The following is a 19,810-nucleotide window of genomic DNA, read 5'->3' as shown; positions in this document are numbered from 1 at the left end:
CTGGTGTGGCTGGTTCCTTCAGAAGCTCTCGGGGAGAATCCATTTACTAATTTTCAGCCAAATTCATTTCTTGGTTCAGGACCACATCTTTTCAACCCCTGCTTCTATCATCACAGTCCTTCTCTGACTCTGACCCGTCAGCCTTTTTCTTATAAGACTATTATGCTTACACTAGATAATTTAGGGTATCTCCCCATCTCAGGACCTTTAACTTAATCACATCTGCAAAGTCCCTCTGCCATGTAAGGTCACATATTCACAGGTTGTAAAGATCAATATGGGCACCTTTGGGGGAAATTAATCAGCCTACCACAGCCATGCTTATTATGAACTGAATTCTGTTTAAAATGTTTAACCTATATTTTCAATTACATAGTTTTAAGAATTGCCCCCACTGACTGCCAATTACTGAACTAACATTTTTGTCATTTCCACATTTTATATGTTGCTTTTTTTTTTTAAATTTTTTTATTTATTTATTTTTGGCTTTTTGCCTTTTCTGGGGCCGCTCCTGTGACATATGGAGATTCCCAGGCTAGGGGTCTAATTGGAGCTGTAGCCGCCAGCCTACACCAGAGCCACAGTAACGCGGGATCCGAGCCACATCTACGATCTACACCACAGCTCACGGCAACGCCAGATCCTTAACCCACTGAGCAAGGTCAGGGATCAAACCCGCAATCTCATGGTTCCTAGTCGTATTCGTTAACCACTAAGCCACGATGGGAACTCCTCAAATGTCGGTTTTTTTAAAAAGCTTTGGCAAGAAGGAATTCAGCAACTGAATAAGATTATATATTGTATCGCAAATTCCCAGAGCTGTTAATAGCTGAATATTCTTTGTTATTGTTTGGAGTATTTTCAAAGTATATAGTAGTTTTATTATGGGATAAAAAGTTAAACCCCATCACAAAACCATTATTATTATTTAACTATTCTGGAGATGAAAGATAACTAAAGGATCATTTCAGCTTCAAGGACGACAAATACAAGGCCCGGGGAGGTTCAATAATTCACCCAATGACACAAACACTTATGTGGAGCAGAGGGAGCATAAATTTATTTTAAGAATATCTAATGACTAATTGTATGGAAGTATGGAAATCTCTTCTAAGAGCTGCTGTATTTACATAAAAAAAATTTCTCAATCTCAGCTCCAGGTAGTTTTTTTTTAATTCGGCTATCTGAGCTTCTTAAGTATTGAAGCAAATATTATTAAGATTGTTTTCTAAACAGCTAGAGGAAATTCAGATATAATTTATTAAACTCATGAAAACAGACATATTTGCCAGAACGCTACACATGCTGGTGATCGGGCCAAATAAAAAAGGTTCTATTGCTATTGGTCTAATGACTGGTTAGGAAAAAATTCTCAAAGTCCTCATGCCCTACAAGTAATATAGTTTCTGGTTTCCCTGGAGACAAAACTATTAACTCAGTGGTTTAATGGAAGTCTAAGACAAATATTTTGTAATATATGTGCATGGCATAAAAGGGCTTTTAAGAAAATCAGTATATCTTCACTTTAATTTTTAAAGAGCACATAAATTAAATTATACTGTATCCAGTGCTACCTATTCCCTTCGACATATACCAGAACCACTTGGATACATTTGAAAAGTTAGTTTGTCAAATAGCCAAAACAACCTTGAGAAGAATAGCATAACTGGAGGCATCTTCAGTGGGACAGAATATAGAGTCCAGAAGTAAACCTATACAGATATTCTTTATTAGAATGAAGAACTCACATTCTATTCTTGGTTTTCTGATAGCTTTTAAAATCATAAATTTTGTAAAATTCATTTTCTGCCTCTATTGATATGATTATATAGTTATTCACGTTTATATTGTAAGTATGATAAATTATTAGATTTTCATATGTTAAACTAACCTTGCATTCCTGAGATAAACCCCATTTGGCCACAATGCAACACATTTTTTTTTAATTTTACTTATTTAATTTGCTACTATTTTGTCAAATATTGTTGCATATACTCTCACTAAGGACATTTGTCTGTACCTTTTATTTTGTAATGTCTTTGTCTGACTTTGCTATCAGGATAATGCTGATCTTTTAAAATGAGTTGGTAAATGTTCCTTCATTCACTATTTTTTCAATGAATATGTAAGTTGACCTTATTTCTTAGATAGAATTAATCAATAAAGCTTTGTCTAGAATGTTCTTTGTGTGAAAAATTGTAATTACATTTTTGATTTCTTAAAAAAATTTTAAAAAAAGAAAAGTTAGTTTGATTACTAAATGTATGTTAGGCTTATGCTTTTTACATTATTTATAAATAACATAGATAGGAAGTAGAAATTAAAATACAAAGAATTTGGACAGGCTAGTAAGAACCGCTGTTGATGTGTGACTAGCCCTCTCAATAAAAAAAGAATAAAATATTCATTTTACCAAAAACAACCAGATACTTCAATAAGAAGGGAAGAAAAATGTTCCTTTTTAACTCCAGAACAAACTAAAGACTCAAAAACTATGGCTTTATGTGTGTGCATGTGTGCTTTTGTGTGTACGTGTGTGTTATGTATATGGTCACGCCAATAAAAATGTTTTAAACTTATTGAGGTGATAATATTTATAATAGTTGGCAAAATTTCTCAAACTTTTTTTTAATAAGTCAATTTGATAGGTGGTAAAGGAGTTCCCATTGTGGCTCAGAGGTAACGAACCCAACTGGTACCCGTGAGGATGCAGGTTTGACTAGTCAGTAAGAATAGGGCATAAATATGATGTTTAAGGCTCTTTTCACCTTATAGTCAGGGTACGGATGTCTAGGGAAAAGCTTAAAATTCTCACCAGCAATTTAATGGAGCATCAAAACAAAATTTGTAACAGCTATAAAAATAGATATTGTTAATAAAAAAGCTTTATTCTTCCTGTTAATAGAAATAATAACTATTCTAATAAAAACAGAAAGTATAAAGAAAATTAAAATTACACCATCCAGGGATAAGCACTTTGAACATTTCATTCAGCATATTTTCATACCCATACACAAACACACATCTTCATGCATACAGATTATCTTACATAAATTGGACCACAAGTATAAAGCTAGTTTGAAATCTGCTTTGCTCTTTAAAAAAAAAAAAAATCAGGAAGGCGTTCTCATCGTGGCTCAGTGGAAACCAATCTGACTAGCATTCATGAGAACGCAGGTTTGATTCCTGGCCTCACGCAGTGGGTTAAGGATCCCGCATTGCCATGATCTGTGGTGTAGGTCACAGACATGGCTCGGATCTGCTGTTGCTGTGGCTGTGGTGTGGGGTAGCAGCTGCAGCTCCAATTCAACCCCTAGACTGGGAACCTCCATATGCCGTGGGTTCGGCCCTAAAAAAAGAAAAAAAAAATCAGGGATGTCTTTCCATCTCAATAAATAAGGAACTACATAATTATTTTGTGGCTGCAGAATATTCTTCCACAGAATTAATCTTGTTTAGGATCTTTGTGCCTATGATAAATCTTGATTAACATTCTGTACATCCTGCTTGTTTGTCACCTGTCCAATTCTCTTTAAGGTAAACTGTCCACAATTAATTACAGTTGTCTACAATCAAAAGCACTGGATAAGAGCGTATGCATATTTTAAGCTCATACCTAACAGGAAGTCTGCATAATGCTTTTGGAAAGCAATTTGTCAGGATGTATTAAGAAGATCCTTAGATGGGCCTCTGGGAGGAGGGGGTGGTCTGCTGAGGTGTGGCAGGTAGCCTGGTAAGGGGGGTGAGGTGAAGTGGAGAGGGAGGGACGGTTAGGTGACAGAGACAAAGGAATATGTGATGGGCTCAGATCACAATAAGCAGGTGAGGATAAAAGCGGTCCCTTGGGGTGGTTTAGGCCTATGTGAAGGCTATGGTTTCAGAGGAGAGATGCGGTGGGATTACATCTAAATACCAATATCTGTGCCTCAACATCTGCACAGCCTGACATACTAGGATGCTGACAGCTGCCCTTCTCAATATCAGCATGCTGACATCTACTGGGCCTGGACCTCTACATGTCCTGACATCTCCATCATCTAGGCAGGGAATGGTCAGGTCCAGGAGCAACTTCTGAAACACAGAGCAGTGGATAATCAGTGCCCCGATCCTGTCCTCCGTCATTCAGAGGCAAAGCCTGCAGAAGGCCGCCCCTACCCTACCCCCACTAGAGAGACCAGGGACACGAGACGCCCTGCAAGGCACGGTAAGGAAGGGGTAGAGGAGTCTGTAGGAGCTGCCTTTGTAAAAGATAGTGATGAACAGCCAATCCATGTTACCACACTACACAGCTGAAAGCAGCCTTGCAGTGGGCGTGTTTAATACCTCCATGGGGAAACCGCAGCGACAACTGTACCAGAGGGAGTACACTATATTCCAGTACGCGCCAGTGTTTGAGAATGGCTTTATACAGGTCAGCAGAAAAGGAGAAATGATTGATGTGCACAACCGGGCCAGACTGGCGACTCTGGGCATCATTCACACCAGCCCCTACCTCACGCTCCCCAGTGTCATGCTGCTGGCCCGATCAGGTATGATCTGTGATTACTATAACAGACACAGTCCTGCTGCCCAGGACAGAGGTAAAAAGCTGACACGGATCTTTCTTAGAGGTAACCAGGCTGCTTCCCTTGAAGTTTATAAAAATATCCCTCGGTAACCGTGAAAAACAACAGCTCCACCTGAAGCTTGCCACTGGCCGCTCTTTTTACCTGTAGCTGTATTCCCCTTCAGAAATAAGAGATCTTTTTGCTCACTTGGGAAAACCTCAGTTACATCCTAAGACCACTGGTGGAGCATAACAAAGGCACCCAGGCAATCCCAGCTGGGGACACATTAGACACACTGGGTTTGAGGAAGACAATAAGTGTCCAGTGGTGTCTTTGCAGAGACTCTAAAAGATGAGGCCAGGTGCTTAGTGAGAACAGCTAAAGGCCCCATAGAGGCTTTGGTACTGAAGGTCACTTGGGAAATACATTGATTCTTAGAAGGGCTTAGGGCCAAATGAGACTCATTTGGCAGCCATGACACATTGAGGAGGTTCCCAGTGCTTCTCCAAAGTGTTCTCTGTATTCCAGAGATTCATTAGCTATTACCACCCTTAATTGCATATCCAATATTATGTTGCCGTCTACAGTATCCTGCCCATTCAATCTATTCTTAAATATATACTACTCCAACCCAGGCAGGCTGACATGCTGCAGGATATGTGTCTCCCCATGACAGCCACGTACTAATTTTTGTATATATCACTGGCAGTAGATATGCTTATGTGCATGTGCACAATTTGTTGGTAGCCACCAAAATATTAAAGCTTATACCACTTGACCAGCAGAAATTATTAACAAAGTGTATTTTAAAAAGCACTGTCAGTGACACAAACTGGAATGTCAAGCAAAACTGGAATGATCGTTGTGGTCATTGTGCGGATAGTATAGAGCCGACCATTGCATCAAATGGGAGAGTGGACTTGAAACCTCAAAATTCTTATTATAAGCTCTTGTTGTTTAGCTATTGGAATTAGTCTTTCTGGTCTCACTTTATTTTACCTGTCTTTCCCCAGGCAAATGCCATTTATCTCTATGGAAGGAACCAAGATCAAGCGAGCATCAGGAGCCTTCACATAAACCCTGAAGTGTTTAGGGCCACCGACCATGATTATGCTGGGGAGGAATGAATTCAATATGCTTCCCACACATACTTCACTCAAGAGTTCACACACTTCTGCAGTTATAAAGCTTAAAAGACCTGATAAAAGGAGCAACTGTAACAACAGGCACCACTGCTGGTGCTGAGGATGTGACTGCAACCATGTCTGCAGACTCAGAGGAGAAACATAACCCCAGGAGGAGCAGCCTTCACAGATCCAAGAAGCATAGCAAACACGGCCATAGCAAGTGCTTTCAACACACTTTAATATTGTTCTTAGCAAGGACTGCAAGGCCCCCTGTCCTCAGAGGATACTTCCAGCCCATCAGTAGGAGCTGCTGGCCTCTCTTCATGGGGCAGCATGAATATGGTGATTTCAGGAGCAGAGACCACTGGCAAGCTGTTGCAAAAACATCTAAAGGCTCAGTATCCAGACCCCTCATCTCAGCCTTACAAAGTGAAGGCTACATGAGTGAACAGGATGGAAGCCAGAGGGTCTCCATCCAGCAGGATTTCGAAAAAAGCCTCAAAGCCCAGTACTGCACATGGTGCAGAGGTAGACTTCTCATCTAAGACTGTGGAGGAAAGCAGTATCATCCACCATAAAACAACTCAACTCAAATTCTCTGCTCTAATAACACATGCTCTGTTAACACGAAAAAAAATTTTCAGTTAGGGGAGTTCCCGTCGTGGCGCAGTGGTTAACGAATCCGACTAGGAACCATGAGGTTGTGGGTTCAGTCCCTGCCCTTGCTCAGTGGGTTAACGATCCGGCGTTGCCGTGACCTGTGGTGTAGGTTGCAGATGCGGCTCGGATCCCGCATTGCTGTGGCTCTGGCGTAGGCCGGTGGCTACAGCTCCGATTCAAGCCCTAGCCTGGGAACCTCCATATTCCATGGGTGCGGCCCAAGAAATGGCAAAAAAAAAAAAAAAATCAAAAACAAACAAACAAAAAATAAATTTAAATAAATAAATAAATAAAAATTAAAAAATAAATTTAAAAAATGTTTACTTTCAGAGATTATACATGTAAACTATCTGGCACCACAGCAGGCACTGTGCCAACAGCAGAGATTATTGTCAGGAGTCCTGAAAAACAAATATGACTTTCTATATTTTTATAATGATTTTTATTTTTTCCTTATAGCTGATTTACAGTGTTCTATCAATTTTCTACTGTACAGCAAGGTGACCCAGTTACACATGCATGTATACATTCTTTTTTCTCACATTATCATGCTCCATCATAAGTGACTAGTTACAGTTCCCAGTGCCATACAGCAGGATCCCATTGTTTATCCATTCAAAGGCAATAGTCTGTATCTATTAACCCCAGATTCCCAGTCCATCCCACTCCATCCCCCTCGCCCTTGGCAACCACAGTTCTGTTCTCCATGTCCATGATTTTCTTTTCTGTGGAAAGGTTCATTTGTGCCATATATTAGATTCCAGATATAAGTGATATCATATGGTATTTTTCTTTCTCTTTCTGACTTACTTCACTCAGGATGAGAGTCTCTAGTTCCATCCATGTTGCTGCAAATGGCACTCTTTTGTTCTTTTTTATGGCTGAGTAGTATTCCATTGTGTATATACACCACATCTTCTTAATCCAATCATCTGTCGATGGAAATTTAAGTTGTTTCCATGTCTTGGCTATTATGAATAGTTCTGCAATGAAGATGCAGGTGCATGTGTCTTTTTCAAGGAAAGCTTTGTCCAGATATATGTCCCAAACTGGATTGCTGGATCATATGGTAGTTCTACATATAGTTTTCTAAGGTACCTCCATACTGTTCTCCATAGTGGTTGTACCAGCTTCCATTCCCACCAACAGTGCAGGAGGGTTCCCTTTTCTTCACACCCTCTCCAGCATTTGTTATTTGTGGACTTATTAATGATGGCCATTCTGACTGGTGTGAGGTGGTATCTCATGGTAGTTTTGATTTGCATTTCTCTAATAATCAGGGATGTTGAGCATTTTTTTCATGTGCTTGTTGGCCATGTGTACATCGTCCTTGGAGAAGTGTCTATTCAGGTCTTTTGCCCATTTTTCCATTGTGTTGTTGGCTTTTTGCTATTGAGTTATATAAGTTGTTTGTATATTTTAGAAATTAAGCCTTTGTCAGTTGCATTGTTTGAAACTATTTTCTCCCATTCTGTTAAGTTATCTTTTTGTTTTTTGTTATGGCTTCCTTTGCTGAGCAAAAGCTTGTCAGTTTGATTAGGACCCATTGGTTTATTTTTACTTTTATTTCTTTTGCTTTGGGAGACTGACCTAAGAAAAAATCTGTAAGGTTGATATCAGAGAATGTTTTGCCTGTGTTCTCTTCTAGGACTTTTATGGTGTCTTGTCTTACATTCAAGTCTTTAAGCCATTTTGATTTCATTTTTGTGCATGGTGTGAGGGTATGTTCTGGTTTCGTTGATTTACATGCAGCTGTCCAGGTTCCCAGCACCACTTACTGAAAAGGCTGTCTTTTTCCTATTTTATATTCTTGCCTCCTTTGTCAAAGATTAATTTACTGTAGGTGTCTAGGTTTATTTCTGGGTTCTCTGTTCTGTTCCATTGGTCTGTCTGTCTATTTTGGTACCAGTACCACACTGTCTTGATGACTGTGGCTTTGTAATATTGCCTGAAGTTGAGAAAGTTGTGCCTCCTACTTGGTTTTTGTTCCTCAGGATTGCTTTGGCAATTCTGGGTCTTTTGTGCTTCCATATAAATTTTGGATTGTTTGTTCTAGTTCTGTGAAAAACGTCATGGGTAATTTGATAGGGATTTCATTGAATCTATAGATTGTCTTGGGTAGTATGGCCATTTTTACTATATTAATTTTTCCAACCCAGGAGCATGGAATATCTTTCCATTTCTTTGAATCTTCTTTAATTTCCTTGACTAATGTTATATAGTTCTCAGCATATAAGTCTTTCACCTCCTCGGTCAGCTTTATTCCTAGGTATTTGATTTTTGGGGGGTACAATTTTAAAAGGTATTGTGTTTTTGTATTCCTTTTCTAATATTTCATTGTTAATATACAGAAATGTGATTGATTTCTGAATGTTAATCTTATATCCTGCTACTTTGCTGAATGTGCTGATCAGTTCAAGCAGTTTTGGGGTTGAGTCCTTAGGGTTTTCTATATAAAGTATCATGTCATCTGCATACGGTGACAATCTTACCTGTTCTCTTCCAATCTGGATACCTTTTATTTCTTTTGTTTGTCTGATTGCTATAGCTAGGACTTCCAATACTATGTTGAATAACAGCGGTGAGAGAGGACATCTTTGTCTTGTTCCAGATTTTAGTGGGAAGGCTTTCAGCTTTTCTGCATTGAATATTATATTTGCTGTGGGTTTGTCATAAACAGCTTTTATTATGTTAAGGTATGTTCCCTCTTTGGTAAGAGTTTTTATCATGAATGGATGTTGGACTTTATCAAATGGTTTTTGTGCATCTATTGAGATGATCATGTGGTTTTTGACTTTTCTTTTGTTAATGTGGTGTATGACTGACCTTCTAGAAAGGATTTTATTTTCCCAGTTCCTTCTATCTTAATTTCTTTTCTAATTCTTTGCCCAACTTAAATTTTATTCAGCTGTTTTGGAATTAAAGTGCCCAATATATTGTATAAATCTCAATTTTAATCCTATTATTTAGAATTCTGAATTTTCATGAATTTGAAAGGAATTGCTTCTTATAAAAACTTCAATAATCTAGTCACAGTGGAAGATAATATACATGTAAAAAACAGAAAAAAGAAAAAAATTAGATAAAACCTGAATATAAGATCAATTCAAAATCTAGATAAAAACTGGAAATTAGATGATCTTGCAAGTTTAAGAGCCGCAGAATCAACCAATGCTCTTTGCAAGTACAAAATCCAAGAATCTGAAAGTGATAAAATACTTTTATAACCTAGAACCAAAATGTATCAGTAATCTGGCTCCCAGTTAAGTTTGCATTTCCATAATCTTCATGTTTCTGAAGTTTAGCGCTATGCTTTGAATGTAGAAGATATTTGATACATGTTCTCTAGATCCAATTAAATTAAGAAGTATAAATGTGAAATAAATATAATATATTCAAATTCAACAAATCTGACTATATAGGAATTTGCACAGCACTATACTAATTCTACTGATTCCAATAGTTCCTGTGCAAATCTGTACATAGTGGCTTTTCATGAGACCCTATGTGCACAGTGCTTATGGCTTAATGATTCTCAATGGTCTCCCAAAATATTTAAGATATGAAAAAAAATGGCTTCTAAATAAATTTTCCTTAAAATTTCATGAATAAAATCATATGCCCATAAAATCCTGAGTTCAAAGCTGTTACAAGTTGTAAGAAAAACCTACATTTTATATATTATTATAATTCTATATCCATGTATATACACATGTACATATAGATGTTAAAAGTAAATGCTAATAAGGTGCTGAAGAACCAGATACAGCCATATATTACTGATGGCTTAGAGCCCTACTGCTTTACAAGAATTCTATTTTTATTTTTATTATTATTTTTTATTATTTTTAGGGCCGCACCCATGGCATATGGAGGTTCCCAGGCTAGGGGTTGAATTGGAGCTACAGCTGACAGCCTGCACCACACCCACGGCAACGCAGGATCCAAGCTGCATCTGCAACTTAGACCACAGCTCATGGCAGCACTGGATCCTTAACCCACTGCACAAGCCCAGGGACTGAACCTGGATCCTCATAGATTCTAGTTGGGTTCATTAATCACTGAGCCACCAAGAATTCTACTTTTTAAAATACAAAACACAAAGATGTTAATTTTATGAAACAAAATAAGTAAAAACATTTAATAATTAGTAAATTATTAAGCAGATAAGGGTATATTAATTTTAAAAACCCTATGCTTCTTAACTTCCTGTCTCCTACACACTTTTAGATATGAGGTGAAACTCTATATGTAAAAACGTTAAGTGAAGAAATGAAACTCTAGAGGCTACACATATTTGTTTATTGTTTGAATCAACTAATTCTTAATTCTGACAACATGCCAGGAACGGAGTTGGCATTAGCTCACAGACATTGAGCAACCCACAGTCTCTAGCTTTACAGAACTCACAGTCCAGTACATACTGACAACAGCTCTGTAATGGTTAATATAAATTGTCCTAAAGTTCTACAAATTAAATAGTCCATAGTAAGGACAAGAGATTCTTTAAGCACCATATGCTGATTTGGTTATCCTACTTAGCTCTCCACAGTAACTTAATATTGGAATTTAGGTAACTGTGAGCAAATGGTGACAAAACCATTAAAAAATGTAATGATTTCTTACACAGTTCTTTCATATTTGTTGTAAAACAGAAAGTAATATTTCTGAGATATAATACACTATTTTCTGTCCTATATTATTTTTTCCACTCATGCTCTTTGTAGTTACACATACATACCTTTGTCATTACACTGTTTTTTATACTAAGCACTTTTTTGTCTTCATGTAGAGATGTTTTCATTGTGGCTTCAAATTTTCTAACTCTGGATTATTTTACTTATTTCTGAAACTCCCCTAAGGGCTGCTGGTCCATAGCACACAACAAAAATTTGAAGGCAAGACGATAGAATTAAAATTGATATAATGAATAGTGAAATGGTTTCAAAATTGTAATTGATGTTTTAGTGTTCTGGTCTCATTTTTGGATTGTACTTCATAATTCTCAGTAGTGCACATTATTCTGCAGTGTTCCAATGTGCTAAGAAAAAAAATCACCTACTATGCTTTTAAAGAGTTCTCATGTGCTTCCTTTTAATTCATATTTTTTATTATTATTTTAATATAAATTGTGATTTAATTTCAAAATGGCATTAGTTAAAATGAAACATTTCCAAATTACAGGTACTAAAACCTCATAAACAACGCAGTTTTTCTGGAGCTAACATCATGACCAAAATAAAACAACCACATGAAATTATGTAAAGTGTGTGTTTGCATATTCACACATGTACAGCAAGTTATATAAAGCATTTTACTGACCTTTCACTGAAGAGAAATTATAAAGTGAACAAGACACTAATTGGATTTGCAGAGAGGAAAAAAGATTTACTTAAAACATAGGCAACAATTTTTATGTTTTATTGTACCTTGAGAAAGCAAACCGTTACCTGTGCAAGAATGGGGAAGCCAAGGTTCCTACATCCATTACAAGGAGTTAATGCTTCCCAGAGTCCTGAGGGCCCACAAGTGTTCTCATCATCATCTTCTTCCACTTCTCCTGGTGACAAATTTATTGTAGATGAAGTTCTCTGAAATTAAATTTATATTAAACAATATATTATATCAGTGTTATTTAGATATCTTAACATCAATTAAACTGCATAAATTTCTTAGGTGTATGTTAGCAAGCAGAAGTTAGCTTAATTCTAGCCATAATTATGTGGCTGTGCCACGTGAATCAGCCAAAAAACATGTATAATTCAAGTCTAAGTTGAAAGTGAGAGAAAACAAGGTGAAAAAACTGGGTGAAAAAGACTATAGAGATACAAAATTCATAATGAAGAATAGGGCATGCGTATAACTGATTTGCTTTGCTGTACACCTAAAACTAATGCAACACTATAAGTCAACTATACTCCAGGAGTATTTTAATAAATAAAAAATAAGAAACAATAGGATGGAGTTCCCATTGTGGCACAACAGGATCAGCAGAGTCTCTGTAGCACCAGGACACAGGAAACATCCCTTGCTGGCACGGTGGTTAAGGATCCAGCGTTACCAGCTCAGATCTAATTCCTGGCCCAGGAACACCATATGCCGCAGGGCAGCCAAAAAAATTAAAAAAAGAGAAAAGGCAAAAAAAAATTGTTTTAAATAGGACATGAAAATGATCCAAGAAAATATATGAATAGCAACAAATGAGAAAAATTGTATGATTTCTAAATATAGTCAGAGGAATAGCATGAAAACACTTTATTGAAATAGGAATTGCTAAGAAGTGCATTTTTCACAATGTCACCAAAGAGGTAGTCCCTCTTTTGAAAAAATGAACTTCACAAAATTATATACCATACCTATAACAAGGGTAATACTTTTAAAATTGATAACAAGGCTTCCATGTTGAACATGCATACTTTTGAACATAGTTTTGCTACTTCCCAAGTCCCATTAAATGACAACAAAAGGTTTGTAAAAATGGTCTAAACCACAAGGGCAAGAACAACACAAGGGACGTTAGTGGATGAACAATATCAAGAAAACTTTTGGATAACGACAAACAGATGATTCATCAAACTGATTTAGCAAACTTGAAAAAACCAAAAAGCAAAGCGTCTGTAAGGAGGAAGAGAGCTTAAAACAGCTTAAGAATTGGCGAGATTAACTACCTGTGAAGGTGTAGGTGCAGGTGAGGCTGACACACAATGAAAACTCTATATTAGGAAGAGTTAGACCCCAGACGCATCTCCTTCTCACCCAGCCAAGAAACTAAACCTTTACCACTTGATAAGAAATTAGAGATTTACTTTCTGGTGAGGATGAAGCAAAGGGATTGTGAATTCGAAGAATTCATGCACAATGAAGCAAGGGGTGCCCCTATAAAATTAAATAAAATTAAGAGAATATCTATGTAGTAAATGAAAATTCTTGACCTACACCAGTGCCTTCCCACATTTGTCTTAGAGAACATGGCAGCAAAGTTCATATCCCCCAAGCAGGAGACAAGAATATATTCCTCTCCACAGAAACTACTATCTCAAGAAAAATGCTCTCTAAGTACTTAGGAAAATGGTAGGGGTCTGTCTAATGCCTCCTGTGAACCCCACCTCTCAACAAGCTCTATCCACATATACAATTTCTAACTTTTTAGTTAAATATGAACAAGAACATAAGGATCACCACATATTGGAAAGAAATCTTTGAGACCAAAATAATACACGGAAAAAAACAATAAACAGTCTCCCCAGAGAGATAGAAGGTATTTCCACCCTTGAAATAAGAACAGAATACTACAAAACAAATAATACATAAAATCCAACAGACGAGTTGGAAAATAAGTCTCAGAAAATTTCCCCGAGAACAAAAAATTGAAAGAAGCTGGAAGGTAAGAAAATTAGGGGATCAAACTAAAATTTCCACATAGAGGAGAAAAGAACTTGTCCAAGTCATAATGCAAGAAACTTTGCCAGGATGGAAGAAAAAAATCCATATTCAAAGAGCCTACTGAATACTTGGCATACTGAATTTTTTTAAAAATAGGAAAGACAATAAGTTTGTCTAAAAATATTCAGAATGCAGTGTTCAGTACAACACGGATAGGTCAAGATTACAGAAGTTAGTAAAGATAGTTTTCATACTGAAATGTAAATGGCACCTACCTCACCCCAAAGCTGTTGCTTTTAAAAATAGAATATGAGACTTTAAGACATGATTGTTTTTTGCATTCACATCTTAAATTTCCCTTCATCAATTTTCAGTAACTGAGAAATTATGAACTTCAGTAGTCCCTCCATCAGTGAGTGTCCATAGGATACAATAATAACAATAGCTACACCCTATTAAGTACTCTATTATTCGGTATATCAATTCACACAATGTTTTAAGCCAAATATTAAACTAAGCCACAGAGAATTCAAATAAAACTCAAGGTCACAGAGCTGATAAGTTGCAGAAAAGGGATTCTAACCCTGACTTCTTGATTCCAGAGCATTCATATGTTTGATCATTGTTGTCTACAAAAATACATAGAATGATCAAATGGTTTTCTCCTTCACCAACTCATGATCAGTTATTATCAAGGTTGACAGGTATAGCACTGTAAGTCACTATACACTTGGCTAAGAATTATCAACATTTCATGGATTAATCAATTCTTTTCTTCCTCTGTCTCTCTCACTTTCAAAGAAAACCTCTGTTATGTGACTCCCCAGCTCATAAATCTCCAATTACTTCCCATCGTACAGCAAATAATAGTCAAGTTTTTTAATATGGCTTCAAGATCTTATGGTCAAACTACTTCTCAGCCCTTTTTCTTACTCTATTTAACTCACCTCAGACTAAACCAAGTGGAATTATTATGCTTTTGTTCATGACCCCCCCCCATCTTACCTCTCCACACAGCTATTACACTTGTTATGAGTTTAGGCTCTAAAATTAGTCCTGGATTCAGGTTCTAACTCTCTTATTAGCCTGCTTATTTGTGTGATTTTCATCAGATATGACCACGGTCAGCCTCACATACAAACAATAATACAGTAAAAATAATAGTACCTCCCTCAGAATTTTTTCCTGATAATTAAATGAGCTAATGAATATAAAGTACCTGACACATAATCAGGTTTCAATAAATATTAACTACCAGTTTCAGCTGTTATTCTCTTGTAATCTCATTGATTCCTCAAAATACAGTTCAGATTTCACCTCTTACATAAATTTTTCCAGATTTTCCACAAAGAGGAATGACGTTGCTTTCTCCTGAATGTCTATAGCTCTTTTTTGAGTATGTGTATTATGTTATTTCACATACATTTGGAGATGATAGATGGTATAGTGACAAAGAGAAAGGGCTATGAAGTCAAAACGATAAACAGTCCTGGCTCTGCCACTTGCACGGTATGACTTTTGAGCTAATCACGTAATCTTACTAATCCTCAGTTCCACTATTTGCAAAGTAGGCATAAAAATAATTCCTACTCAGGAGTTCTTGTTGTGGCTCAATGGTTAATGAATCCAACTAGGAACCATGAGGTTGAGGGTTCCACCCCTGGCCTTGCTCAGTGGGTTATGGATCCAGCATTGCTGTGAACTGTGGTATAGGTCTCAGATGTACCTCGGATCTGGCATTGCTGTGGCTCTGGCATAGGCTGGAGGCTGCAGCTCCGATTGGACCCCTAGCCTGGGAACCTCCATATGCCACAGGCGCAGCCCTAAAAAGACAAAAAAAAAAAAAAAATCCTACCTGATAGGCCTTATGAGAATAAAATTATTTGCTTGAGCATGGCTAGGACATAAAAATAAACAATAAATGTTGCTATTTTTATTATCTTTTTTCTGAAAGAGTTGCATACACAAACAATAAAAAACACAATTTACTTATCCTAGTTAAATATAAGTTATCTGAAAGCAAACATTGCCTTATTCACGTTTGTATCTCTTACCATGTGTAGTACATAATGGAATTTAATAATTATTTATTAAATGAATCTTTAAATATATAAATTTAAAACTCCCATTTTCACTTGACTACCTAGAAAATTTTACTAATATTAAGGGGCATGTATAATTGCATCACAAATCTCATTATAGTCATTTTAGTTTTGTTTTATATTAACCATTGCCAATAACATTAGTAGAAATAACAAAATTTATCAGTGGTTTAGTACTGCCCCCTAAAGACAGTACAGAAGTTAGCTATATACAACTATAGTTTTCTACTTCACTGCTTTACAATTAAAGATTCCTGGGAAAGATTTTATCAAACTAAATATAATCTCTGATTATATACGGCAAAGAAGCTAAATGAACACAGTTGAGTTTAGAGTTTCCTTTATTTCAAACCCCTTTCAAACTTTTTATTTACTTTTTTTTTATTATTCAAATGATTTTATCACATCTGTAGTTGTATAATGATCATAACAATCTGATTTCACAGGATTTCCATTCCACAGCTCAAGCACATTCCCCCACCTCCCAAACTGTCTCCTCTGGAGACCATAAGTTTTTCAATGTCTGTGAGTCAGCATCTGTTCTGCAAAGAAGTTCAGTCTGTCCTTTTTACTGGAGATCCAACTGTGTTCCTACAGTTCCAGATGTTGGGAAATTCTTCCAATAGAATATAAACCTAAATTTACATAGTTTGAGCCTATTAGCTTTCTTGGCTAATACACAGTAATTATGCAGAAGAAATACTGGACAAGTTCTACATTGTTTCAAATATGATAAATTCATAATACATAAATACTACAAGGAGACAAATTTGAGCTCAAAGAAAAATACTTCTAGAATAATTATATCAGTCTAACATTTAAAAATGTAATTTCCTTGTGATGTGAAATAAATATGTATATAATATATAAAATGCTAAATATATAATTTTAAAATTGTTATATGAAAATGGTTTATATATTTTATATACTACATTATAGTATATATTATCATACATAACAATGTAATTATATTATTATATTTTTTATGTTTTATGTTAAACATAATTATGTTTGTATAATAACTACATATAAAATGCAATTACACTATATATTATACATAAACATAATTATGTAATATATATGATGGTGCTTTAGAGTTTAGAAAATGTTTTCAATATGGAATAGACCAATAAAGTAAGGTGGGAGTTATCCCTATTTTACAAGTGAAGAAACAAATGCTTGTGATGTCACTCAATTTCCAAGGTCATCCGACAAATGAAGGCAGATTAAAATCCAGGCCCTATAATCTTTCTACCACACTACTAATTAAAGGAGGTTTCCAATTATCAGAGCTCTTCAAAGGGATAAATAAATGTTCAAGATATTAAGAATGGCCACAAAGGAACTTCTGTGTTTTATGATAGTTTATAATGGCCTTTAAATTCTTTTTGTTTAATCTCTAAAAGTCTGTAAGTCCAATCAGTTAAAGTATATATGGTTCAGTAAGATCCCACAGGGCCCCTTTAATCCTCATTGGTCACCTCTTAAATACATAAATTCACAAACATCGTGAAGGAAGGGAAAAGGGAAAGTCCAAGGATGTCCGTGTCCTGTCCAAAAGTCCCCGGAGAAAAAGCCGAAACCCAGGCTGCTCGACATGGCCAGGATACAGGAGAGCAATGCGTGAGGAGGGAAATGGGATGGTGGAATGAAACAAAGCTGTCCCTCGTCCTATCAGAAATGCAAAAACCAAATTGAAAAATAGAAAAACAGTGGAGCACATCTGTCAGGGCAAAGGGACCCAGCAAAAAGGAAGACTCCAGGAGGAAGCAATTGTCAGCAATGGAGAGCAAAACAAAGATGAACTGTAACAGAAGTCAGCAATCTGGACTACCTGGTAGTGCAGCCACAAATCTTCTTCTCTATTTTTCAAAAATTAAAATGATTCATTAACTTCTAATGAGACTTAAATACATACTTATTGTGAAACAAATCATTCAAAAAACTTATAAAGGAGAAAGTAAAGCTTTCCTAACCTTATTCCAAATAAACATTCAGTACATGCCCTTCCAGATTAATACTCTCATGTAATAACTGTGTCAGAATAAATCAAAAAATAGAAAATTGTATGCCAAAGAGTACTCCCATTTTAAACTTTGTGTATATTGCCAATACCATCTATAAAATACTCTCCACACTGTGACTGGCCAGATAAAAAAATTTCTTATATGTGAATGTGAAAATGTTACCCTCTTCCTTAAAAAACTTTTAACAGTTTTTCATTGATCTTTGGATAAAATTCAAACAAGCACCATAAAACTCCTAGAAGAGAACATCAGCAAAACATTCTCTGACATTAACCATACAAATGTTTTCTTAGCTCAGTCTCCCAAAGCAAGAAAAATAAAAACGAAAATAAACCAATGGGACCTAATTAAAATGAAAAGCTTTGACACAGCAAAGGAAACCATTAAAAAAAAAAAAAAAGACAACCTACAGAATGGCAGAGAATAGTTTCAAATGATGTAACCAACAAGGGTTTAATCTCTAAAATATACAAGCAACTTATACAACTCAACAGCAAAAAAACCCAACAACCCAATTGAAAAATGGGCAGACGACCTGAATAGACATTTCTCCAAAGAAGATACACAGATGGCCAACAAGCACATGAAAAAATGCTCAACATCACTGATTATTAGAGAAATGCAAATCAAAACTACAATGAGGTACCACCTCATATCAGTCAGAATGGCCATCATTAACAAGTCATCAGAAAACAAATGCTAGAGAGTATGTTCAGAAAAGGGTACCCTCTTCATGTTGATGGGAACGTAACTGGTACAACCACTATGGAAACCACATGGAAGTACTTCAGAAAACTAAATACAGAACTACTATGTGACCCAGCAATCCCACTCTTGGGCATATATCCTGGACAAAACTATAGTTCCTAAAGATACATGCACCTCTATGTCCACTGCAGCACTATTCACAATAGCCAAGATATGGAAACAACCTAAATGTCCACTGACAGATGAATGTATTAAGAAGATGTGGTATATATACACAATGGAATACTACTCAACCATAAAAAAGAACAAAAGAGTGCCATTCGCAGCAACATGGGTGTAACTAGAGACTCTCATACTAAGTGAAGTAAGTCAGAAAGAGAAAGACAAATACCATATGTTATTACTTACACCTGCAACATAATATCTGGCACAAATGAACTTATCTACAGAACAGAAACAAACTCATGGACATGGAGAACAGACTTGCAGTTGCCAAGGAGGAGGGAGAGGGAGTGGGATGGACTTGGAGTTTGGGGTTAGTAGATGCAAACTATTGCACTTGGAGTAGATAAGCAATGAGATACTGCTGTAGAGCACAGGGAACTATATCTAATCACTTGTGATGGAGCATGATGGAGGATAATGTGAGAAAAAGAACATACATGTATGTACGTATGACTGGGTCACTTTGCTGCACAGCAGAAACTGACAGAACACTGTGAATCAACTATGATAAATTTTTTTTAAATCTTAACATGATTCATAAGGCTGTGTATGATCTGTTACTTTTGTCCCATCACCACCATTCTTCCTCCCCTTTGCTCATAATATTTAAACACACTACCCTTAAATATGTCAAACTTTCCCTTAAATATACCAAACTTTCTCTTATTTAGAACTTTATTTAAGCGTATATGTTTTCCTCTTACAGAGACTGTTAGTTATCTCCCAATATAACAGAATACCTAGCCCTCTTTTTCTATAGTAATAGAACCCTAACTTTTAGTTGGGCACACATCTGCTTTGAATACAGACCACATTTCCCAATATCTGTCAGAGCTACATGTGGCCACGTGATTAAATTATAACTTTGGGCTAAAAGAAGTATTCTTAAAGTGAAAGGGAATGTCCTTCTTCCTCCCTTTCCTCTTTCTGCTGATTGGAATGCTAATGAAATAGCCAGAGCTAGAGCATTTATCCTGGACCATGAGGGGTCGTTAGAACTAGAGGACAAATAAAACAGAAGAATCCTGGAT

At 36.3% G+C, this 19,810-nt stretch overlaps 2 protein-coding genes across 51 annotated transcripts in view; one reads left to right on the top strand and one right to left on the bottom strand.

Moving 5' to 3' along the window:
* The window catches only part of ANKS1B (ankyrin repeat and sterile alpha motif domain containing 1B), a 1,062,966-nt gene that overhangs the window by 772,357 nt on the left and 270,799 nt on the right, over positions 1–19,810 (bottom strand). For all 50 annotated transcript variants that reach the window (XR_014804254.1, XR_014804264.1, XR_014804263.1 and 47 more), the window contains one exon: positions 11,785–11,925. Coding sequence is in view for 26 of the 50 variants with exons in the window: in XM_084957460.1 (XP_084813586.1) it covers positions 11,785–11,925 (141 nt within the window). In the remaining 24 variants the exon portion in view is untranslated. The remainder of the gene's footprint in view (positions 1–11,784; positions 11,926–19,810) is intronic.
* Positions 4,256–6,219, top strand: GARIN6 (golgi associated RAB2 interactor family member 6). Its single transcript, XM_084957824.1, is given in 4 exon segments — positions 4,256–4,603; positions 4,605–4,754; positions 4,756–4,846; positions 5,927–6,219. Coding segments are annotated over 4 exon segments (882 nt in total).

This window comes from Sus scrofa, chromosome 5, assembly GCF_054392235.1.
Source record: "Sus scrofa isolate SSC_HxYL_T2T_F1_AM1 chromosome 5, Sscrofa_HxYL_maternal_Yorkshire_Landrace_v2.0, whole genome shotgun sequence".
In the NCBI taxonomy this organism is placed as follows: domain Eukaryota; kingdom Metazoa; phylum Chordata; class Mammalia; order Artiodactyla; family Suidae; genus Sus; species Sus scrofa.
This window is presented reverse-complemented; position numbering and strand designations above follow the sequence as displayed.